General features: G+C 38.9%; 2 protein-coding genes across 6 annotated transcripts in view; one reads left to right on the top strand and one right to left on the bottom strand.

The window, feature by feature from the left end:
- The window catches only part of ANKIB1 (ankyrin repeat and IBR domain containing 1), a 159,518-nt gene extending 148,927 nt beyond the window's left edge, over positions 1 to 10,591 (bottom strand). For 2 of the 3 annotated variants that reach the window (XM_049894010.1, XM_049894007.1), the window contains exons 1-2: positions 10,140 to 10,591; positions 6,536 to 6,641 (exon numbers count right to left, since the gene is read on the bottom strand). The gene's annotated coding sequence lies outside the window, so the exon portion shown is untranslated. The remainder of the gene's footprint in view (positions 1 to 6,535; positions 6,642 to 10,139) is intronic. The other variant, XM_049894008.1, reaches the window with a different exon arrangement.
- Positions 10,592 to 10,660: 69 nt separating this feature from the next.
- KRIT1 (KRIT1 ankyrin repeat containing) overlaps positions 10,661 to 24,921 on the top strand; it is a 41,473-nt gene continuing 27,212 nt past the window's right edge. Inside the window, exons 1-3 of one of the 3 annotated variants that reach the window (XM_049894014.1) lie at positions 10,661 to 10,766; positions 20,768 to 20,871; positions 21,935 to 22,094. In XM_049894014.1, coding sequence (XP_049749971.1) covers positions 20,770 to 20,871; positions 21,935 to 22,094 — 262 coding nt within the window. In that variant the 5' untranslated portion in view covers positions 10,661 to 10,766; positions 20,768 to 20,769. The other 2 variants (XM_049894013.1, XM_049894012.1) reach the window with 2 other exon arrangements.

The raw sequence follows: 24,921 nt of genomic DNA, 5'->3' as shown, positions 1-24,921 counted from the left end.
AGAAAATTAACTGGAAAAAAGAAACTGTCAACAACAGAAAAGCATAACAAAGCGACAGCAGTAAATTCACCACTATCGATAATCACACTGAATGTAAATGGTTTAAATGCACCAGTCAAAAGAGAGTGGCAGAATGGATTTAAAACACACAACCCATCAAGATGTTGCCTACAAGAGACACACCTTAGACACAAAAATATAAACAAACTAAAAATCAAAGGATGGAAGAAAAATACATCAAGCAAACAGTAACCAAAAAAAAAAGCAAGAATGGCAATACTAATCTCTGATAAAATAAACTTTAAGAAAAATCCACCATAAAAGACAAGGACGGGCATTATGTAATGATTAAAGTGTCAATCCACCAAGAGTACGCAACTATAATAAATATTTACATACCCAATGACAGAGCTCCAAAATACATAAAATAAACTCTAACAGCATTAAAAAGAGAAACAGAGAGTTCCACAGTAATAGTAGAAGACTTTAACACACCACTTTTGATGAAGGACAGAACAACTAGAAAGAAACTCAAAAAAGATACAAAAGATCTAAATAACACAAACAACCAACTTGACCTCATGGACATATACAGAATACTCCACCCAACAGCAACACAATATATATTCTTTTCCAACACACATGAATCATTCTCCAGGATACACCATAGTTTTGGCTACAAAACAAACCTCAATAAATTCAAAAACATTGAAATTAATACAAAGTATCTTCTCTGATCAAAACACAGTAAAATTAGAAATCAATAGCAGGAAGAAGAAAGAAAAAAATCAAGTACATGGAAGCTGAATAAGGCCTTGCTTAAAAACCAGTGGGTAATAGAAGAAATTAAAAAATTCCTAGAATCAAATGAGAATGAAAACACAACATACCAAAACCTTTGGGACACAGCAAAAGCAGTGCTCAGAGGTCAATTTATAACAAGCAACGCACACATCAAAAAAGAAGGGCCAAAATTCATACCTTACTCTACAACTCTAACAAACAGAAAAAGAACAGCAAAAGAAGCCCACAGCCACCAGAAAAAAGGAAATACTAAACATTAGCGTAGAAATAAATAAAACAGAAACGGGAAAACAACAGAAACAATCAACAAGACTTGAAGTTGGTTCTTTGAAGGGTTCAATAATATCGACAAACCATTGGCCAAACTGACAAAGCAAAAGAGAATATGCAAATAACTAAAATAAGAAGTGAGATGGGTGACAATAAAACAGAATCAACTGAGATAAAAAGATCATGATACATTATAAAAAATCATACTCCAACAAAATTGAAAACCTAGGACAAATGGACAAATTTATAGAAACACGCCACCTACCTAAACTAACACAAAGTGAAGGAGAAAATTTGAACAGACCCGTAACAAAAGAAGAAATCGAAGAGGCCATGAAAAAACTCAAAACAAACAAAAAAAAGCCCAGCCCCGATGGCTTCACTGGAGAATGCTACTACATATTCAGAGAATAGACACCCATTCTACTCAAACTATTCCAGAGCACAGGAAAGGAGGGAATACTCCCAAATTCATTCTATGACGCCCGCATAACCTTGATACCAAAGCCAGGCAAAATCACCACAAAAGAAAATTATAGACCAATATCCTTCATGAATATCCACACAAAAATTCTCAACAAAATTCTAGCCAGTAGAATTCAACAGCATATCAAAAAAATAATACATCATGACCAAATAGGATTCATACCAGAAATGTAAACATGGTTCAACATTAGAAAAGGAATCAATGTAATTCACCACATAAATAAAACAAAAGGAAAAGAATCACATGATCATCTCAATAAAACGGTCTGCTAAAATCCAACACCCTTTCCTGATAAAAACGCTCAGCCACATAGGAATAGAACATAACATGCCCTTAGGAAAAAAAAAAAATTTTTTTTTTCTTCTTATAAAAAACCAATGGACAGCATAATTCTTAACGGAGACTGAAAGCATTCCCTTTGAGGACGGGAATCAAGTGAGGATGCCCTTTTTCACCACTCTTATCCAAAATTGTATTGGAAGTCCTAGCTAGATGATGAGAGCAGGAAGGGGAAAAAAAGGGCATCCACATTGGCATGGAAGAAGTAAAAATTTTCATATTCACAGATGATATGACCCTATACATAGAAAATCCCAGAGATTCCACAAGAAAGCTACTGGAACTAATAGAAAGATTCAGCGAAGTGGTTAGGGTACAAGATCAACATACAAAAATCAGCTGGATTCATCTACAGTAATAAAGAGAATTCTGAAAAGGAAATCAGGAAAACAATACCATTTACAATAGCCCCCCAAAGGATAAAATAAATACAACTAGGGACGTAAAAGACATACAAAGAAAACAAAAAAACATTACTGCAAGAAACCAAAAGAGACCTACATAACTGGAAAAACATAACCATACTCATGGATAGGAAGACTTAACATTGTGGAAATGTCAATACTACCTGAAGTGATCTACAAATATAAGGCAATCCCAATCCAACTTCCAAAAGCATTCTTTAATGAGATGGAAATACAGCCATGGTAGTCAAAACAGCTTGATACTGGTACAACAGACACATAAACCAAGGGAACTAAATCGAGAACCCAGAAGTAAATCCCTCCACCTGTGGACAGCTGCTGCAGCTGTTTTTGAACAATCACTCAAAAACGGCTGCAGAAGTATATCGGCGCGGAACTGCCAGAAATTCAGGCCGGTTTCAGAAGAGGACCTGGAACCAGGGATATCATTGCTGATGTCAGATGGATCCTGGCTGAAAGCAGAGAATAAAACAAGGATGTTTACCTGTGTTTTATTGACTATGCAAAGGCATTCGACTGTGTGGATCATAACAAATTACGGTAACACTGTGAAGAATGGCAATTCCAGAACACTTACTTGTGCTCATGAAGAACCTTTACATACATCAAGAGGCAGCTGTTCCGAAAGAACAAGGGGATACTGATTGGTTTAAAGTTAGGAAAGGTGTGCATCAGGGTTGTATTTTTTCACCATACCTATTCAATCCGTATGCTGAGCAAATAATATGAGAAGCTGGACTATATGAAGAACCGGGCATCAGGATTGAAGGAAGACTCATTAACAACCTGAGGTATGCAGATGACACAACCTTGCTTGCTGAAAGTGAAGAGGGCTTGAAGTACTTGCTAATTATGATCAAAGACCACAGCCTTCAATACGGATTGCACCTCAACATAAAGAAAACAAAAATCCTCACAACTGGACCAAAGGGCAACATCACGATAAATGGAGAAAAGACTGAAGTTGTGAAGGATTTCATTTTACTTGGATCCACAATCAATACCCACGGAAGCAGGGGTCAAGAAATCAAAAGATGCATTGCACTGGGTAAATCTGCTGCAAAGGACCTCTTTAAAGTGTTGAAGAGCAAAGATGTCACCTTGAAGACTACTGTGCACCTGACCCAAGCCATGGTATTTTCAATCGTGTCATATGCATGTGAAAGCTAGACAATGAATAAGGAAGACCGAAGAAGAAGAACTGATGTCTTTGAATTGTGGTGCTGGCGAAGAATATTGAATATACCATGGACTGCCAAAAGAACGAACAAATCTGTCTGGAAGAAGTACAATCAGAATGCTTCTTAGAAGCAAGGATGGCAAGACAGTGTCTTACATACACTAAACATGTTGTCAGGAGGGATCAGTCCCTGGAGAAAGACACCATGCTTGGCAGAGTGCAGGGCCAGTGGAAAAGAGGAAGACCCTCAACGAGGTGGATTGACACAGTGGCTGCAACAATGAGCTCAAGCGTAACAATGACTGTAAGGATGGCTCAGGACCCAGCAGTGTTTTGTTCTGTTGTGGGTAGGGTTGCTATGAGTCAGAACAGACTCATGGCACCTAACAACAGCAGCATGGACAGCTCATTTGTAAATCCCTCCACCCAGGGACAGCTGATCTTCAACTAAGGGTCAAAGTCCATTAAATGGGGAAGAGAGGGCCTCTTTAACAAATGGTGCCGGCAAAACTGGATAACCATTTGCAGAAAAATGAAACAGGATCTATACCTCACACCATGAGCAAAAACTAACTCAAAATGGATCAAAGGCCTAAATGTAAAACCTAAAACTACAAAGATCATGAAGATCTTCATAGTAAAAAGAGAACCTACACACTGCGAAAAATTTTCTGGCTATGACATATCTGACAAGGGTCTAATCTCTAAAATGTATGGAAAACGTCAACACCTCAACAACAAAAAGACAAACCAATCCAATTAAAAAATGGACAAAGGAAACGAACAGACACTACACCAAAGAAGACATTCAGGCAGCTAATAAACACATGAAGAGATACTCGCAATCATTAGCCATTAAAAACCAAAAAAAAAAACACAAAAAACAAAAAACTGCACTGCCGTTGAGTCGACTCCTACGCATAGCATTAGCCGTTACAGAAATGCAAATCAAAACTACAATGTGATACCATCTCACCCCGACAATAATGGCACTAATCAAAAAAACAGAATACGGCAAATGCTGCCAATGCTGTGGGGAGATTGGGACTCTTATGCACTGCTGGTGGAAATGCAAAATGGTACAAACACTACGGAAAATAGCACAGTACTTCCTTAAAAAGCTAGAAACAGAAACACCATATTATTCAGCAATCCCACTCCTAGGTATAAATTCTAGAGAAATAAGAGCCGTAACACGAACAGACATGTGTACACCCATGTTCAATGCAGCATTATTCACAACAGCAAAAAGATGGAAACAACCTAAGTGCCCGTTAACAGATGAATGGATAAACAAACTGTGGTACATACAACAATGGAATAGTTGTCCCTTGGTCCATGGGGGATTGGTTCCAGGACCTGCTCCCCGTCCCCCCCCCCCCCCCGTGCTCCCCACCATGGATACCAAAATCCACGGATGTTCGGGTCCCTTATATAAAACGGCATGGTATTTGCACATAACCTACACACATCCTCCCGTAGATTTTAAAGCATCTCTAGATACTTATGATACCTAATATAGTGTAAATATAGTTTAAGTGCTACGTAAATAACAGAATAATGGCTGCACACAACACAGGTAGTGAAAGAACAAGACACAAGGCAGACAATGCTCAAACGCGAGTGCTGGAGACTGAGGATCTGTGAAATGATGAGCGCCTACGGTGGGGTATCCCTACACATGAATTCATTCGTGTGGATTCAGTGTAGTGCTCAGCATGTGGCAAATTCAAGTTTTGCTTTTCGGAACATTTTTTTTTTTTAACCCCAAATATATTCAATCTGCTGGGTTGAATTCACGGTTGGTTGAATTCACGGTTGGTTGAATTCACGGTTGGTTGAATTCACAGATACAGAACCCATGGATATGGATGGTTAACTGTACTACCTAATGATTAAGAACAATGTTGAATTCACAAAACATCTCACAACATGGACAAATCTGGAGGACACTATGCTGAGTGAAATAAGCCAATCGCAAAAGGACAAATATTGTATGAAATCACTATTATAAAAAGGTTTACGCACACACAAAAAATTCTTTTGATGGTTACCAGGGATGGGAGAAGGAAGGAGGGAAAATCACTAACTAGGCACTACATGTTAACTTTGGTGAAAGGAAAACCAAAAAACCAAACTCATTGCCATCTAGTTGATTACAACTCATAGCAACCCTATAGGACAGAGCAGAACTGCCTCACAAAATTTCAAAGGAGCACTGGGTAAATTCAAACTGCTGACCTTTTCATTAGCAGCCATAGCTCTTAACCACTACACCTCCAGGGTTTCCAGTGAAAGGCAATATATAATGTGGGGGAAGTTCACACAACATGACGAATGCAAAGAAAGACACTGAGAAGTAGGCAAAAATAAAAGGCAACTATAGTAAATACTATTAACATACACAATCCTGCAATAGTAATAGCAAATAATAATTTACAAGTGGATACCCAGGTAGATACATATGCTGAATAGGTATGGAAGTACACCCAAGAGCATATATAGATTAGGTTGTGGATGTATACACATTCCTATTTGTAAGTGCTGCAAGCATATTCATATATACAACAGAGCACACAGGAGGCACAGCCATATAAACTTCTTAGACATAACCATACACCCCGCGGGACTAAGTTATTAGGCTTGAGGGCTGGGGACCATAGTCTCTGAGAACATCTAGGTCAACTGCCATAACAGTTCATAAAGACAATGTTCTGCATCCTACTTTGGTAAGTAGTATCCGGGGTCTTAAAAGCATGCAAGCTCTCATCTAAGATACAACTATTGGTCTCTTTCCGTTTGGAGCAAAGGAGAGTAAAGGAAACCAAAGACTTAAGGAAGCAATTGGTTCAAAGAACTAATGGCCCACATAAACCACAGCCTCCACAAGCTGGAGACCAGAAGAACTAGATGGTGCCCAGCTACCACTACTGACCACTCTGACCAGGATCACAATAGAAGGTCCCAGTTAGAGTGGGAAAAAGATGTAGAACAAAATTGAAATTCATTAAAAAAAAAAAAAAGACTTACTGGTCTAGACTAGAGGAACTTCCCAAGATTATGGCTCTTAGTCACCCTTCTAACTTGATCTGAAGCCACTCCTGAAGATCACCTTTCAGCCAAATAACAGAGAGGCCTATAAGATAAACAATAACGCACATGGTGAGAGTACTCCCTAGAACAATCAACTATACAAGACTAAATAGGCAATGTGTCCCCAAAAGCAAAGATGAGAAGGCAAGAAGGGATGGGAAAACCGGACAAATGGAAACGGGGAACTCAGGTGGAAATAAGGAGAGTGCTAACACATTGCGGGGATTGCAACCAATGTCATGAAACGATTTGTGTATAAACTACTGAGTGGGAAACTAATTTGTTCTGTAAACTTTCACCTAAAGCAGAATAAAATGTTCAAAACAAAACTAAAAACACTGTAGTATGACTATATTACAACTTCTTCCCCTAAGAAGTACAGGTCAAATCTTTCTAGCATATTACAAATAAAACAACATTCAGAATTTGTATGATTTTAAAATGGAGGTAACAGTACTTATTTCTTGGGATTATTCTAAGAATTAAATGAGACAATGTACATAAAGCACTTAGCCTGGCGCCCAGCACAAATCATGTACTCAATAAGTGCTGTTTTTGTATTTATTTTTATAGAAAGTATGTGAAACAAGCCTAAAACAAGTCAAATGGCTTAAAAGTTTATTAGAGAAGTCTATACCGGCAGACTGGTGGAATCACAGTCAAACATACAGACTGATAAATTCAATGAGGAAAGGAATTTTGACTTATCCTTCTAGTCCCAGCATCTAACAGTGTCTGGCACACATAGTTGGCTGAGATGAAAAAAAAAAAAAAAAAAGTGAGTACAAAAGTTATTTGGGGGAAAACAAAGGTAGCCTGAAAAGTAAACTGAGTTCACAAATTACTATTCCCTAACCAAGTCATTTTGAGAAGGAAAATAAAATACCTAAGCATTTTTAGGACCATGAATAGAAATTCTCCCTCAGATTGGTCTTTTTAATAGTTGACTGAACTACTTTCAAATCTTCTCTTGCAAATGTGTCATATTTAAAGTCTTATATTTGACTTATATTAAACTTCATCTAATAAATGTTGTATACTTCCTCAGAGGTGGAAAAAAGTACCCAAAGCGCTAATGCAATCTTTAATAGTTTTAGTTTATTCAGGGTTGGCTTTCCATAGGACAAATCCTAGTTCTGACTCCTCTTCAAGAAAAATCAAATAAACTTAGTTCATAGCTCTTCCATTTACTTATACAAGAAAATCAGCTTGTATTTTTACCTACCAAAAAAAAAAAAAACCTATTGCCATCGAGTGATTCCGACTCATAACAACCCTATAGAACAGAGCAGGAACCGTCTCAAAGGGTTTCTAAGGAGTACCTGGTGGATTCAAACTGCCAACCTTTTGGTTAGCAGCCGTAGCTCACAACCACTATACCTCCTGGGCTTCCTTTTTACCTACAAGAAGGTGTAAATACACATAAGTCACTTTCACAGGTTCAAGTGCACACCTCAGAAAAGGAAGAAAATCAACTCTTTCAGGAATGTGCAGTGCCATGCAGTACATAAGAGTGGTTAACATAACTTCTCTCCATTGTCTCCGCAGTCACCTGTTAGAGACCACACTTATGGCACAGTCTGCACGGACTCTGGGGCCTTTCATATTGAAAACTCAAATTTCCCAGTGCAGTGGGCAAGGAAGCAACTGTAATACGAAAAATGTGATCTCATCTTCCCAGCCAACACCCAAGGACAGAAAGGGATTGATGGACTTAATAACAATTTTTTTTTTTTAAAGACCTCTACAGGTTATTGCCAGTTATTGCCCACTTCCTCACTAAAGCACCCTACTCTTCTTATTTGGAAACAGACTGATCTTAGAAAAAGTAAAAACCACACCCTTAATATAATACATTCAACTCTGCACAGAGCTTGGCTTCTGAAATAAGCAAGTAAATAAAATACATTTTCAGAGAGACAGTTGGAGCTACATCTCATGACCTTACTTCAAACTAAAATCTGTGAACTCTATGAAGTTACAAATCAAACAACGGCCCAAGATCAGCTGCTGGAAGACTGTAAGAAAAGGTCATCATTAAACAGATCTATCTTTTTTAGCAAAATGACAATGTTTTTCAAGAAAAAAATTTACTAAAGCTACTAAGCTATATTACAGGATAATTTACAGAATAATAACAATGAGCCTACAATACAAAGAGTAAAATGGTTCTTAAATTATAATTTGCTTCCTATAAAACAAAAAAAACCCAGTGCCGTCGAGTCGATTCCAACTCATAGCTATAGTGCCTTAAAAAGTATTAAATGCATGAAGGCACTTAAGAACTACCGTCTAATCACTGACAACACTGAAATTATTTTTAAATCTAGTTTCTGGGACGTTCTGCAGTAGGAGTTTAAAAAGCAAACCAAATTTTAATAAGAAGCCCAGTTCAAAATCTAGAGGTACATATTAAAGATACCCACAGTTGTTTTTCTTTTTTTTTAAACTAAGAGTACAAAGATCATAGGCACCAAGGCGTGTAACACCTGGGTGGTTGAATTCAAATCAGTAAAAAGGTTTCTCCGGAATTAGGAACTTAAAATAGTTTATCAAATATAATCTGACATGATGTCTTAAAATGACTTTAGTATTAAGAATTTTTTTACCACTATGTAAGTCTCCACTGACAACGCAAAACCTTCCAATACAAAGATTTACACAACATACACACGCACACACACGTTTGTAAATTAAAACGATGTAAATCCAAACCACGAAATATTATCTAAAGACATCCAAAACACTTATTATTTTGAAACATCAGACTTTTGTTTTCACATTCATTTTTCAGATCTACCAGTAAAGCTCCTATGGAATGGGTCTTCATGTCAATACAAGATTGTTCAATATGCCATGCCATGCGAACAGAGCTTGCGAGCCTAATTCTCAAAACCTCCTCAGGAGATCCTTAATTACAGCTTTAGTTGCAATTTCCTGCGACTCAAACAGCAACAGACAGAAAACTGCTTATACACAGGAAAAGGTGGGGGTGAGGGTCCAGGGGTGCGCCCCATTCTTTTGTTTTGGTGGCAGAAGCTGCAAAAATAAAGGTCCACCGGAGCCATCCGTACCTATCCACACCCATCATAACGCTGCAGAGCACTTTCGTCCACTCGCTTAAGACCTCCTACAGCCCCAGTGGTCGGCAGAACCGCGGGCTTTCCACACCTCAAAGGATGGGCGGGGGAGGCTGTGAGCTCCGAGTTACACATACCGAAAAAAAAAAAAGAGGGTGGACACAGATCCTTTGAGGACAGAGGGACAAGGAGATGAATCCAGATGGGAAGGATGGAACGCTCCACGGAGACCCGAAGGCTGGAACATTCGCGGGGAGAAGAGCTCATGGAGCAGACATAGGATGATGCCTGTTAAGAGATGGAGACAGACAGGCGGACGATCCTCCACGGGGAACGGAGGCACAGCCGTAGAAGACCCGGTAGGAGACACAGGAGGGCGTGAACTAGGCGGCACTGAACTCGAAGCCAAAAATGGGTTGAGACAGTCTTAAATAGACCCACATGAAGAAGCTGTGACTTACGGTTATACTTCCCGGGCTGAAGGGAAGGCTCGGGTGGACCTCGCAGCTCTGGAGTTCTGCCCCCGCAGCGGCCGCCCCTGCCTCTAATGCTGAGCCAGTGACCTCAGGTACCCTCCCCGCCCCACCCACCCGGGGAGGCGCCCCCTTCGTGCCGGCCCGGGTGCGCCCGCCGGGCGGAGGCTGCTCGGGCCGGTATTGCGCACGGGAGGCCCGCGGGGAGCGCTGCGTGAGCCGAAAGCGTCCGCGGCAAGGCTCAGAGTGGGCGGGCGCCCCCCATCCCTCTCCGGCCGTCGCACCGCCCCACTCAGGGGAGGGCACGAGGGGGCGGTGGCTCTTGCCTCCGCCTCGCGGTCAACTCCTGCTCATTCTCCGGGCGTGCGCGCGCACGGGCGCGCGCAGTCCCGCCCGTCCAGTTCCACCTCCCCTGCCTCCGGCCCAGCAGCGGGCCCCCCCGCCGCCGCCGCCGCCGCCACCACCCCCGCCTCCGAGCCACCCGCCCCAGAGAGCCCTTAGCCTCTGCGAGAGGCGGCAGGAAAGGCAGCTGCTCAGTCGCCGACCCGGAAGCTCTTCCGCTGCCACCCGCGAGGCTGCTGGGGGTGTGGACCCGGAAGCGATTTTCTCGCCCCGGTAGCAGCGGGATGGGAAGCGGAGGCAGTTGAGGACCCTGGAGTCCCTAGTTTCAGGAGAGGGTGGGGGTTGTGTGGCGCTCAGGTGCGAAAAGCCGGAGGGACAATAAAGAGCCGGTGGGAAAGCGGTTCTCGGAGCCCAAGGTCCGAGCTCCCGGGGCGCGGGGGGCGGGGGCGGAGCGCGGCAGAACACGCCGAGCAGTTTTTGTTGGGGACCGTGGATTTCCCTGTCACAGGAAGTTGGGCCTGGCCGCTGGCGTCGCCACGGCAGCTGTGCCTGGGAGGAAGGACGGAGGAATGAGAAAACCGTGACGATCCCCCGCCCCCCAGGTCACTGTCCCACCCCGTGAGTTGAATGTAGCGGCCCTGGAACTGCTCCGCCGCCCTCACGGGTGGGACCGCTGGGTTTCCTTCGGGGAAACGAGGAGGAGCAAGACCCAGACTCCAGCGAGAGAGAACGGAGAGGCGGGAGACTGAGACATCTCACGTCTAGGTTCTCCAGGCAAGGAGTTTATATCTTACAAATAGTTACAGAGAATTCAGAGCCACTTTTTGGAAGGAAGCTCTTTGAGCGAAGATGCTTGCACGTCCTTTCCCGGCAGTAGAAGTAGATGGGTGGTGGCTGAGGAGAAAACCTCCTAAAAAAAAAACCTAGGCACTGTTTATTTTGGTTATTGTAAGGAAAGCGATTCACAGATTGTCATTCTAGCTCGTCTCTGTCTTCTTCCCTATATTTTAAGATGTGTGTTTGCTTGCTTGCTTTGCTTTTTCTCCACGGTGTTTTTAGCTTTATCAGAAGTTCCTTTGTTTAGCTGTCCTAACTCTCGATCTCAACTCTTACTTTCCCGCTCTCTCAGCTCGTGTTTTCCTAGTTTTGGTTGCTGACTGCTCCCTCCGAATCTTACGTCTCTTAACTGCTTTGATGTCCTCGTCTTAATTAGAGCAAATGACAAAAACTGAACAATGTTTTCAAAAACGATATAAAACCAAGTAATCCATTCCATGATCTTTCCCACTTAACCCTGTGTTAATATATCAGTTGATTCTTCCCTTAGGATTGGGTTGTAGAACTACAATAGCAGCTGATGCATGGCATATTTAGAATAAAAAAAAAATACTAAGAAGCAAATCAAATGGGGTATCAACCTCATTAAATGTAATTTGCATCCACTGTAGAAATTCATTCAACTGCCAATTTCAGTATTACTTAGTTCCTTTTCAATTAGCCAAATTTAGTATAATTGCCTTCTAAAGCTATTTGAGGGTGTATTAAATATTTAAATTACAAAACGTTGTGTTGGTAAATGTGTTAATATGTATTTCTAAAACAATAAATATATTTAAGTTACAGAATAAAATGTCAACAGAAAAAAGTGAAAATTATTGATGACTCTTGTTGGTATTAATAAATGATGATTTGTAGGACTGGTTCAGGGGACAAGGAAAAAATTGAAAAAAAAAAAAAAACAAAAACAGAAGTAGCACCAATGGCTGTTTTCTAGTCTGCTTTATTATTGCTTCCTTTGCTTTTATTGCCGTAAACCAATTTGGGTAGCAAAAAGGCAACGTTTTTATGGTTATCAAATCCCAGTAGGGAGGTTTTCACTGATTTATTTCCAATTTCATCTCTTTAATATTATAACGCTTTAAAATAGGGAAGAGAATGGGGAAGGGACTTTACGCAGGTAACCTCTAAGTCAGTTTTCTCATCTCAAAAATGGAAATATTAATAATACCTACATTATAGGGTTAGGGTGAGAATAAGATGAGTAATACACATAAAGCATATAAAACAAGTGTAGCACATAGTAAGGCTTATTCAGAAAACCAAGCCCTTTGCTGTTGAGTCGATTACGACTCATAGCGACCCTATAGGACAGAGTAGAACTGCCCCATAGGGTTTCCAGGAGCAGCTGGTGGATTCCAACTGCCGACCTTTTGGTTAGCAGCCCCAGCACTTAAGTACTCAGTCGCCAGAGGCTCCGAATGTAAGGCTTATAGGTGTTAGCTATCACTCATATTATTTGAAGAGTATATATTGTATATAGAAAACGAAAGCAATAAAAACTTAAGCACAATTTGACAGATCTTGGCTGGTGGGAATACAAAGAATATAGATTTTATCACCAATTTTCAAGTACAGCACAGGTTTTTTTTTTTTTTTTTTAATTTGGTTTGGCTTGATTATTAAAAGTTGGCATGGGTTTTAAAAGGTTAAGGTACATTGTTTAAGGATGGAGAGGGATCATCTTTTTCTCTCTTAAGATAATGCTCGGTTTTGTTTTTGTTCTATGGAGATGCACCTTCTGATCATTGTTGGTAATTTCTATTAGTGTATACCACCCAACCTAGTACATCATCTTGTCAGCTTTGACTCCTGCTTACTAAACTTAAAATACCCATGTTGACTTACTGAATCTTTTCTTTTTCTCCATTGCGAAAAAGCTTTTCAAGTTTGTAGTCTATATAGCAAATGTTTCTTACTGAAGACACTATTGACATTTTGTTAAACAAGACTGTCTACCATACTAAAGAAAAAATGAACAGACCTGCCCCATGGGTATTAACTAGCAATTATACACCTCTAAAAAAACTTTTTTTGTTTTTTTTACTCCCCAGTCATATTGACAACCCCTACATAGTTTGAAAGGATCCCAGGTAGGTGCCGCCCCCAGTGAGAACCACTTCTACGTATTTGTAAGGTCTCGTTATTATAGGGTCTTTGTGAGTCAGAATCAACTCCATGGCAGTGGGTTTGGTGTTCTATTAGTTACCCATTGCCGTGGAGTCAATTCCAACTCATAGCGACCCTATAGGACTGAGTAAAACTGCCCCATAGGGTTTCCAAGGAGCACCTGGTGGATTCGAACTGCCAACCTTTTGGTTAGCAGCTATAGATCTTAAACACTACGCCGCCGTGGTTTCCGTTATATTAGTTAGGCAGCAAATCATTATTTATGGCTATTTTTTTTTAACCATGTTCTAGAATAAAAATGAGCCATAAAACAAAGTGCCACATATTTTCTGTGTGTGAACCCTTATGTAAAACTCAGTCTAAACATACTGCAAAATCTAGTTATACTTTTCTCTTGTTTTTAGCTCAAGTTACTCTCTTCACTTTCTTTGTATTTCTGCTTTAACAGTTTTACATTTATATATTAGTAGCTTTTGTTCTTTTCCTGACTTAAGCTGTTGTTTCCTTTCTTCATGACTGTAAAAATACATTATTTGTATATTTAAAATAGGTATGAATATTTCTTGAAAATCACTTTTGCAAATTTTTTGGAGTTATGTTAACATTAACTGGTTTAAAACCAAAATACTATAACCTTCATAGTTACATCTTTTGTTTTTTTAACATATCGTATTTGTATTTTTTTAAAAAAGTAGAGTGTTCTGTGAAATACAAAGTGAGAAATGATTATTATTAACAAATAAAGCACTTTTACTAGATGTTTTCCTAACTTGAGTTGATCAAAATAAGAATTGATTTGCTTTGAATTATGGTTTAGAAAATTAAGAATTATTTGTTTTCTCTTTTAGGTGCATAATAGAAAATCTTGCTGTTAAGAGTTTATTTTAGGTCTTAATAAAACTACAAGTTTTTTTTTTTTTAATTGTTCTTTAAGTGAAAGTTTATGAATCTAGTCAGTCTCTCATACAAAAATTTATATACATCTTGCTATACACTCCTGGAAACCCTGCTGGCGTAGTGGTTAAGTGCTACGGCTGCTAACCAAGAGGTCGGCAGTTCGAATACGCCAGGTGCTCCTTGAAAACTCTATCGAGCAGTTCTACTCTGTCCTATAAGGTCACTATGAGTTGGAATCGAATTGACGGCAGTGGGTTTGGTTTTTTGGTTTATATACTCCTGCTTGCTCTCCCACCTAATGAGACAGCACACTCCTTCTCTCCACCCTGTATTTCTGTGCCCATTCAGCCAGCTTCTGTCCCCTTCTGCCTTCTAATCTCCCCCCCAGACAGGAGCTGCCCACGTAGTCTCATGTGTCTACTTGATCCAAGAAGCTCATTCCTCGCTAGTATCATTTTCTGTCTTATAGTTCAGTCCAAACCCTGTCTGAAGAGTTGGCTTTGGGAATGGTTTCTGTCTTAGGCTAACAGAAGGCCTGGGAACCATGACCTCCAGGGTCCTTCTAGTCTCAGTCAGACCATTAAGTCTGGTCTTTTTACAAGAATTTGAGGTCTGCATCCCACTGTTCTGCTCCTTCAGGGATTCTCTGTTGTATTTTCTGTCAGGGCAGTCATTGGTCATAGCTAGGCACCATCTAGTTCTGGTCTCAGGCAGATGTAGTTTCTGATTTATATGGCTCTTTCTGTGTCTTGGGCTCATAATTTCCTTGTTTCTTTGGTGTTCATTCTCCTTTGTTCCAGGTGGGTTGAGACCAATTGATGTATCTTAGATGGTCAGTTGCTAGCGTTTAAGACCCCAGACACCACTCTCCAAAGTGGGATGCAGAATGTTTTAATAGATTTTATTATGCCAGTTGACCTAGATGTCCCCTGAAACCATGGTCCCCAAACCTCTGCCCCTGCTTTACTGCCCTTTGAAGCGTTCGGTTTATTCAGGAAACTTCTTTGCTTTTGGTTTAGTCTACTTGTGCTGACCTCTCCTGTATTGTGTGTTGTCTTTCCTTTCACCCAAAATAGTTCTTGTCTACTATCTAATTAGTGAATACCCCTCTCCCTCCCTCCCCACTCTCGTAACCATCAAAGAATATTTTCTTCTCTGAACTATTTGTTGTGTTCTTATAATAGTGGCCTTATACAATATTTACCCTTTTGCAGCTGACTAATTTCACTCAGCATAATGCCTTCCAGATTCCTCCATGTTATGAAATGTTTCAGGGATTCATCATTGTTCTTTATTGATGAGTAGTATTCCATTATGTGAATGTGCCATAATTTATTTATCCACTCATCTGCTGTTGGGCACCTTGGTTGCTTCCATCTTTTTGCTATTTTAAACAGTGCTGCAGTGAACACGGGTATGTGTATGTGGGTTCGTGTAAAGGCTCTTATTTCTCCAGGATATATTCTAAGGAGTAGGATTGCTGGATTGTGTAGCAGTTCTATTTCTGGCTTTTTAAAAAAGTGCCAAATCGATTTCCAAAGTGGTTGTGCCATTTTACATTCCCACCAGCAGTGTGTAAGTGTTCCAGTCTCTCCACAACCTCTCCAACATTTATTAGTTTGTGTGTTTTGGATTAATGTCAGCCTTGTTGGAGTGAGATGGAATCTCATTGTAGTTTGATTTGGATTTCTCTAATGGCTAATGATCGTGAGCATTTCCTCGTGTATTTGTTAGTTACCTGAATGTCTCCTTTGAAGTGCGTGTTCATATCCTTTGCCCATTTTTTAATTGGGTTATTTGTCTTTTTGTTGTTGAGTTTTTGCAATATCATATCGATTTTAGAGATCAGACGCTGATCAGAAATGTCATAGCTAAAAACTTTTTCCCAGTCTGTAGGTAATCTTTTTACTCTTTTGGTGAAGTGTTTGGATGAACATAGGTGTTTGATTTTTAGGAGCTCCCAGTTACCTAGTTTATCTTCTGGTGTTTGTGCATTGTTAGTAATGTTTTGTATACTGTTTGTGCCATGTAGTAGGGTTTCTAGCGTTGTCCCTATCTTTTCTTCCATGATCTTTATTGTTTTAGATTTTATATATAGGTCTTTGATCCACTTTGAGTTAGTTTTTGTGCATGGTGTGTGGTATGGGTCGTGTTTAATTTTTGCAGGTGGATATCCAGCTATGCCAGCACCACTTGTTAAAGAGACTGTCTTTTCCCCATTTAATTGACTTGGGGCCTTTTTCAAATATCAGCTGCACATATGTGGACGGATTTATGTCTGGATTCTTAATTCTGTTCCATTGGTCTATGTATCTGTTGTTGTACCAGTATCAGGCTGTTTTGACGACTGGTGGTATGATATGTTCTAAAATCAGGTAGTGTGAGGCCTCCCACTTTGTTCTTCTTTTTCAGTAATTTTTTACTTATCCGGGACCTGTTTCCCTTCCATATGAAGTTGGTGATTTGTTTCTCCATCGCATTAAAAAATGTCCTTGGAATTTGGATTGGAATTGCATTGTATCTATAGATCACTTTGAGTAGGATAGACATTTTTACAATGTTAGGTCTTCCTATCCATGAGCAAGGTACGTTTTTCCACTTCTGTAGGTCTCTTTTGGTTTCTTGCAGTAGTGTCTTGGAGTTTTTTTTATATAGGTCTTTTATGTCACTGGTAAGATTTATTCCTACGTATTTTATCTTCTTGGGGGCTGCTGTAAATGGTATTGATTTGGTGATTTCCTCTTCGATGTTCTTTTTGTTGGTGTAGAGGAATCCAACTGATTTTTGTATGTTTATCTTGTATCCCGATACTCTGCTGAACTCTTCTATTAGTTTCAATAGTTTTCTTGAGGATTTTTTAGGGTTTTCTGTGTATAAGATCATGTCATCTGCAAATAGAGACACTTTTACTTCTTCCTTACCAATCTGGAGGCCCTGTATTTCTTTATCTAGCCTAATTGCTCTGGCTAGGACTTCTAGCACAATGTTGAATAAGAGTGGTGATAAAGGGCATCCTCGTCTGGTCTCTGATCTCAAGGGGAATGCTTCCAGAGTCTCTCCATTTAGGATGATGCTGGCTGTTGCCTTAAAACTACAAGTATTTTTAAATATTAGCCTACCTATGATATTGTTTCATAAATACCTAAAACCTATAGCCCTTTAATCAGATCAAAGAAATTCCTATAAAATATGGCCTTTTGATTATCTGTTCCTCAAAGCAAGAGAAATTATACATTATCAACTTTATATACATTGTACCTAAATTACAACCTTTCAGAGTGTAGTAAATTCTCCAGCAGCGTATTAAAAAAAAAGTTATTGTAATTAGGCCATGTTTATATTTACACTGTATTCAAAATACAACATGTTTATTTTGGGGGCTTGTGGGCTTCAGGAAGGCATTTATACATCTCATAATTTGTCAAGTTTTATTGTTCATCTGAGGTGAAAGGTCATTGCTAGATAAAAATTCTAAGAAGAAAAAGACCTCATCATTTTTATATGGTGTAGGAAGTGCTGTGGCATGAGGTGGGTTTTAAGAACGAGTTTATGAAAAAATTAAACAAAAAAATTTCCTGAGGTGTAGAATTAGAATGAATGAAATGTGCTCAAACCTTTTCACAAAATGAAGTGTCTCCATTCTAATGTTTTACTGTAGTCTGTCTAGTGAATTATCTGTAGTTTCTCGGGACCTGAATCAGTAAAAAAATTTTATTAGTTAAAATTTTATACAAAAAATTATTACTTTTTTAGTATTAGGCTAAAGTTTATTTAAAATGTCAAAAGAGACTAGGTTTTTTTTTTATTTAGGGAAATACAAATTCTAAAATGATGTCATTTTTAATTCAGAAAACAGAAAAAATTTACTGTATATCTTATATGACGTTTCGAATCCCTCCTTGAAAATGGTCTTTTCTCTCTGAATGAGCATTGGAGCAGTAAGGAACTCATGAAATATGAACAGATCATTTTAGTGCCTAATGGATTTAAAAAAACTAAAGAACATTAATCTGAATGTGATTGAAAAAGAAACTTCTTATTTGATGTTGTTTTAGAACTTTGCTGGGGAATTTTTTTTTTTTTTTTGAGGTAAAAGATTTTCAACCAAAAGAGATGCATTTTAGTCTAGCTGTGAAAAAATTAACAGTAGCACTTAGTGAGAGATAGAATTATTGGAATGTGAATTATTTTCCAAGAGTGAGGTTGAAATTCAATTGCTTGTTGGAAATTACCCAACAAAGACTTAACATTAGTCTGGGTGCAGGGGTAGGGGTGTATATGTATACATATTGAATACATTTGGTGGAAATTTTTTGGATTACCTAGAGAATTGATAATGAATAGAATAGAAAAGACTATTTTATCATAATCAGAAGGCTTAATAGACACCTCCAAAGAAAATTATTTATCTCTCTGGCTTCTAAGAGATTGTAACCTATAAACATGGAGAAAGAATTTGTTGACAAAAGGAATTAAGTCTATAAACTAATGAAAGTACAAGTAATGGCTCAGTGCTTTCCTAAACACCAGGGATTAAGATGTTTCACTTAAGTAACTTTTCTAGGCAGTTGAAGTCTAACCTTTCAAAAGTTAGAACATTATGTTTGAACTATTTTGGAAGGAAATCTTTCTAATTTGTTTTTTCCTCATCAAATATAATAATAAAGATAATTAGGTTTTGTTGTTGGTAGCATTGTTTTAAAGAGATTGATGCTTACGTGTGGGGTTGTTTTGCCCTTGCCTAAAATGGCCTCAAACTCCTAAGGTTTGAGTTTTGTGTCTGCTTCTTGTCTCCTTAATTCCTCATTTCTCAGTCTTGAGGAAGATTGTTTTTGCCCAGAGGCAGTGGTTCAGAAAGATCAAGGGGATACTGCATGGTTTAAAATCAGGAAAGGTGTACATCAGGGTTGTGTCCTTTCAACATACTTAATCAGTCTGTATGCTGAGCAGATGATCCGAGAAACTGGACTATACGAACAAGAAAATGCAGCATCAGGATTGGAGGAAGAGTCTTTAACAATCTACAATATGCAGATGAGCCAACCTTGCTTGCTGAAAGTGAAGAGAACTTGAAGCATTTACTGATGAAGATTTAAGAGTTCAGCCTTCAGTATGGATTCCACCTCAACATAAAGAAAACAAAAATTCTCGAAACTGGACCAATAAGCAACATCATGATAAACTGAGAAAAGATTGAAGTTGTCAAGGATTTCATTTTACGTGGATCCAAAATCAACACCCATGGAAGCAGTGGTCAAGAAATGAAACGACGTGTTGCATTGGGCACATGTGCTGCAAAAGACCTCGTTAAAGAGTTAAAAGTAAAGATGTTCCTTTGAGAACTAAGGTTTTTCCTGACCCAAGCCATGGTGTTTTCAGTTGCCTCAGATGCATGGAAATTGGTGCCTTTGAATTTTGGTGTTTGCAAAGAATATTAAATATACCATGGATCGCCAGAAGAACGAACAAATCTATCTTGGAAGTACAGCCAGAACCCTCTTAGAAGCAAGAATGGTGAAACTTTGTCTCGTGTACTTTGGACTAGTCCCTGGAGAAGGACATTGTGCTTGGTAGAGCAGAGGGTTAGCGAAAAAGAGGAAAACTCTCAACATGATGGATTGACACAGTGGCTGCAACAGTGGGCTTAAACGTAATGATTGTGAGGATGGCACAGGACCGGGCAGAGTTTCATTTTGCTGTACATAAGGTCACTGAGTCAGAATCCACTTGGCTGCACCTAACAGCAGCAGCAGCATATGAAACTTTATTTATTTTGGTATTTATGATAGCTATTGAGAAGCTTGTTTTGGTTGCTTGTGACTCTGAGGTCTATTCCAAAAGACAGTTTGATAAGCGTGAGGTGATTTTTAAACTATGGCTCACCCAAATGTCTAGTATCAATGTTCTCCTTTCCAAAGATTGTGAAGTGAATGTCAGTAGATATAGAATAGCTATCTCCAGCTTCCAAACTGTTAACAAATGTATCAATATAACATTCACTTTTGTGTAATTTATGTGTATTATTCTGAATCACTATGGTGGCGCAATGGTTAAGCACTCAGCTGCTAACCGAAAGGTTGGCGGTTCGAACCCACCAGCAGCTCCTCAGGAGAAAAGACCTGGTGATCTCCTGTAAAGATTACAACCTAGGAAACCCTATGGGGCGGTTGTACTCTGTCCCATAGGGTCACTAATCCCTGAAAGTCCGAATTGACTCGAGGGCAATGAGTTTGGTTTTGTTTTGGAGGTAACAAATCCAACATTTTAACTTTCTAAGTTGGTTCTCAAAGTGGTTATGTGGAAATAAATAAAACTTGTCAAGTTAGGATGCAATACTGTGTTTTTTAACTTAAAACCAATTATGTTGTTCAGTTTAATCTTTCAAGGAATTATTTTTTTGTTTTTTAAAGCAATGGGAAATCCAGAAAACATTGAAGAGGCATACGTTGCTGTTATTCGTCCAAAGAATACCGCCAGTCTCAACTCTCGTGAATACAGAGCTAAGTCATATGAAGTAAGAAAAAATAACATTTCTTTTGCTATTGAGTGTCACATTATCATTTATGTATTGTCTTACTGTATCTGTAAATTCTTATTGACAAGCTTATTATTCTAGATTTTTGCCTACTACTCTTTTTCTGCTTCGTGCCTTTTGACCATTTTGCTGTTCTTTGACTTGTGTAGGTTTTTAAATGCTCAAAATTACTCATTCGAGTTTTCTTTAAAATGCGTGTATTTAACTTTTAATACAATATATGAAGTGACTCTCAAAAATGAAATAAAACCACTGCGCTCCCCCCACCCCCAAAACCTCATTCAAAATTTCTATCTATGTAGTGTTTTTGAAAACCCTGGTGGCGTAGTGGTTAAGTGCTACAGCTGCTAACCGAAGGGTCAGCAGTTCAGATCCGCCAGGCGCTCCTTGGAACTCTATGGGGCAGTTCTACTCTGTCCTATAGGGTCGCTATGAGCCGGAATCGATTTGACAGCACTGGGGTATAGTGTTTTTGGTTATTTTCTCAAATAACTATTTTTAACAGTCATTTTAAAATAATCTTTTTTACCTTTAAATTTTTGGCAATGAAATTATTCCCTGTAGTCTTGAATTACAAATGCTAGTAAACGTGTAATTGAGGCAATATATGTGTGTAACAAAATTGCTGTCTTTTCTATGCAACAGATTCCAAATAGCATGAAATATTTCTAATCTAACTTGACTCCAACTGATTTCTCTAGCATTTTGCATTAACTGCTTTTTTAAGGTCAGTCATTGGAAGCCTCTTAAAGGTTACTACAGGGGTTCTCAGTAGGTTGCTGCTGCTCCTGCAGCAGTGCTTCGACTTAATGGTTCCCAGTCCACCTGGGGAACTTTTAAAACTCCCAGTACCAGGGCCCCATTCCTCTGAGATTCCTCCTCTGATAGGACCGAGATGGGCCTGGACATTCATATTGTTTTAAAAGCTTCCCAAGTTATTCTAATACGTAGTTAGGGGTTGAGAAAGACGGTTAACTTATTCTAGTATTCTAGGGAAAGTAAATTTCAGTTTGAACTTACTCCTAATATTTTCTCATCTAAGATTTTGTTGCATGAAGTTCCCATTGAAGGACAGAAAAAGAAGAGAAAGAAAGTTTTGCTGGAAACTAAACTTCAGGGCACCGGTGAAATAACACAAGGCATATTGGATTATGTAGTAGAAACCACCAAACCAATTTCTCCCGCAAACCAGGGTATCAGAGGTAGGAGACTTTTCTTTCTTTATTTCAACAATTTACTTTAAATACTTGTGGAAAGAAGGATTTAAATATATATATATATATTAAAATCAGTATCTTTTTTACTGGGCATATTTCTTTCCATTTAAAAAAATGGGTAAGACTCAGAAAGGTTTTTTAAGTTTCAGCCAAGCCCCTTCAAGAAGTAACTTGACTAGTTTTTTTTAAGTTGAAAAATATTTTAAAAAGTCACAGTATTAATGACTTGTTCAGTAGAAAGAAGAGGAAATAAAGTGGTAATTTGAAAACTAAAAGAGCATGAATTACTCTTGCTAGAAGTATAGTTCCCTAGATGAGTATCTTTGAATTATTTTTATTTCTGTACTCCAGGACAGCAAAAACTATACACTTCTCTCCATAACTAAGTAAAAGTTGAGATTCATGAATCAGGGGAAAATCCTGGAAGTTAGCATGTAGCAGAGGTTTTCTTCCCATCTGGTGACAGGAAGAAGACCCTTTTTAAAGAGTCAAACTAAAATGTATAAGTATTAATCCTGAAAGATTGAGGCCCCGTTTAAAATATGAGATAATGAATAACAAACTGATTTAAAATTAAAGATCACTTTTCTCAAGCCTCATTCGCAAAAGAAGCAGATAGCATTCAGAAGTTTCAGAAAATACTATTTCCAAGATGGTTGTGTTGCTGTTAGTTGGTATTGCTTCAGTTCCCATTTATGGCCACCCCATGTGTGCAGGATAGAACTGCTCCACTGGACAGTGGTTAAGAGCTCTGCTGCTAACCAAAAGGTCAGCAGTTTGAATCCACCAGCCACTCCTTGGAAACCCTGTGGGGCAGTTCTGTTCTGTCCTGTAAGGTCTCTAGTCGGAATCAACTTGTTTTCAAGGCTGTGACCTCTCGGAAACAGATTGTCAGGCCTGCCTCCGAGGTGCTTCTGGGTATGATCAAACCAGTAATAGTTAATAGTTGAGTGCTTAACCATTTGCACCGCCCAGGGTCTGAAATTGAGTCATAATTATTAGATAAAGTAAACTTTAATCAAACAGCCATTGAATAGTTTTTAGTGAAGTAGTACCTCTCTGTGCTTACTTTTGTTTTTTTTTTTTAAAACTTATTCAGTGCATTTTTTTTCCTGTTCCTTTGAATAGAGAGAAGTTGTCTGATTCATCTGTTTCAATAAGGAGACTATTTTCATTGCAGAGATACAGCTGATTCCTGTGATTTCATTTATTAATTATTTTGAGTATGTTTTCTGGAACTACAAGTCTATGTTCCATAACTTTTGGAGATACCATTCACCATATTTTATTTGAAGAACTGGATAATCTCCCCAATAGGGGATTTCCTGTGGGCTTGGGCTCTGAGCATTGTAACTCAGGATTACAACGCTCAGGACTCTGAGCGTTGTAATTCCTGCATAAACTTACAGAACTTTGTAATTAGCAGACTTACTTTTTTTTTTAATTATGCTTTAGATGAGAGTTTACAGAGCAAATTTGTTTCTCATTGAATGATTAGTACATACTTTGTTTTGTGACGTTGGTTGCCACCCCCATAATTCTCCCCTTCTCAACCTTGGGTTCCTCATTATGAGCTTTCCTGTCCCCTCCTGCCTTCTTGTCCTTGGCTTTGAGCTGGTGTGCCCATTTAGTCTCGTTTTATTTTATGGACCTATCTGATCTTTGGCTGAAAGATGAACTTCAGGAGTGACTTCAGTACTGAGTTAAAAGGGTATCCAGGGGCCATACTCTCGGGATTTCTCCAGTCTCTGTCAGACTAGTAAGTCTGGTCTGTTTTTGTGAGTTAGAATTTTCTTCTGCATTTTTCTCCAGCTCTGTCCAGGACCCTCTATTATGATCCTTGTCAGAGCAGTCAGTGGTGGTAGCCGGGTACCAACTAATTGTGCTGGACTCAATGTGGTGGTGACTGTGGTAGTTGTGGTCCATTAGTCCCTTGGTTTTGTTCATTCTCCCTTGCTCCAGATGGGGTGAGACCAGTGGAGTATCTTAGAAGGCCACTCAAAAGCTTTTAAGACCCTAGAGGCTACTCACCAAAGTAGGATTTGGAACTTTTTACTTATAAACTGAGTTATGCCAGTTGAGCTGAATGGTCCCCCAAGACCACGGTCCCCAGCCCCCAGCCAGTAATTCAGTCCATCAGGGAGTTTGGATGTGACAAACTTAATAAAATGATCTTGAAACTGACTTTAGCTTAAAAACAAAAACAAAAAACTGTCTTTGTGGGTAATCAGGTATATGAAAGACTCCTTTCACACGCTACAAACTTAGTTAGCCTTTTCTGCCTCAGTCTTAGACTTTTCTAATAAAATCCCATCCAGACTTCTTCCATTATTGCTAAATTGTTGTAGTTATCAGGATCTGCCCTAAGACTAAATTCCTGAAACAGAAACCTGATTAGCTTAAATTACATATTTGAGCTGACATCAACAAGTAATAATTTGCTTTTAATCAGCCAAGCTCTACCACTCATCCATATACCCAGAGAGGGAAAGGAAGACGTGTCAGTGTTAACAAAAATGTCCCCTGGCCCAGAGGGCTGGATAATTTCCTTTAAGGTGAATTATTAATGGACAGGCATCCTGCAACATGTTTAGCACAATTATGCATTATGTTCTTAGGCAATAAAATGTGCTAATATATTTTAAAGCAGTTCTTAATAAAAGAAAATAGAGAAGTTTTGCTTAACCAAGTAATTATATTTATCAGTCAAACTATATCTTGAGCATCCTGTTCAACTGAGTTTTTCTAAATGTATGAAATATTTTTATAGAATATGATTCATTTTACAAGCATCACATGAAAATCACGAATG

This window comes from Elephas maximus, chromosome 8 (genome assembly GCF_024166365.1).
Source record: "Elephas maximus indicus isolate mEleMax1 chromosome 8, mEleMax1 primary haplotype, whole genome shotgun sequence".
NCBI classification, from domain to species: domain Eukaryota; kingdom Metazoa; phylum Chordata; class Mammalia; order Proboscidea; family Elephantidae; genus Elephas; species Elephas maximus.
This window is presented reverse-complemented; position numbering and strand designations above follow the sequence as displayed.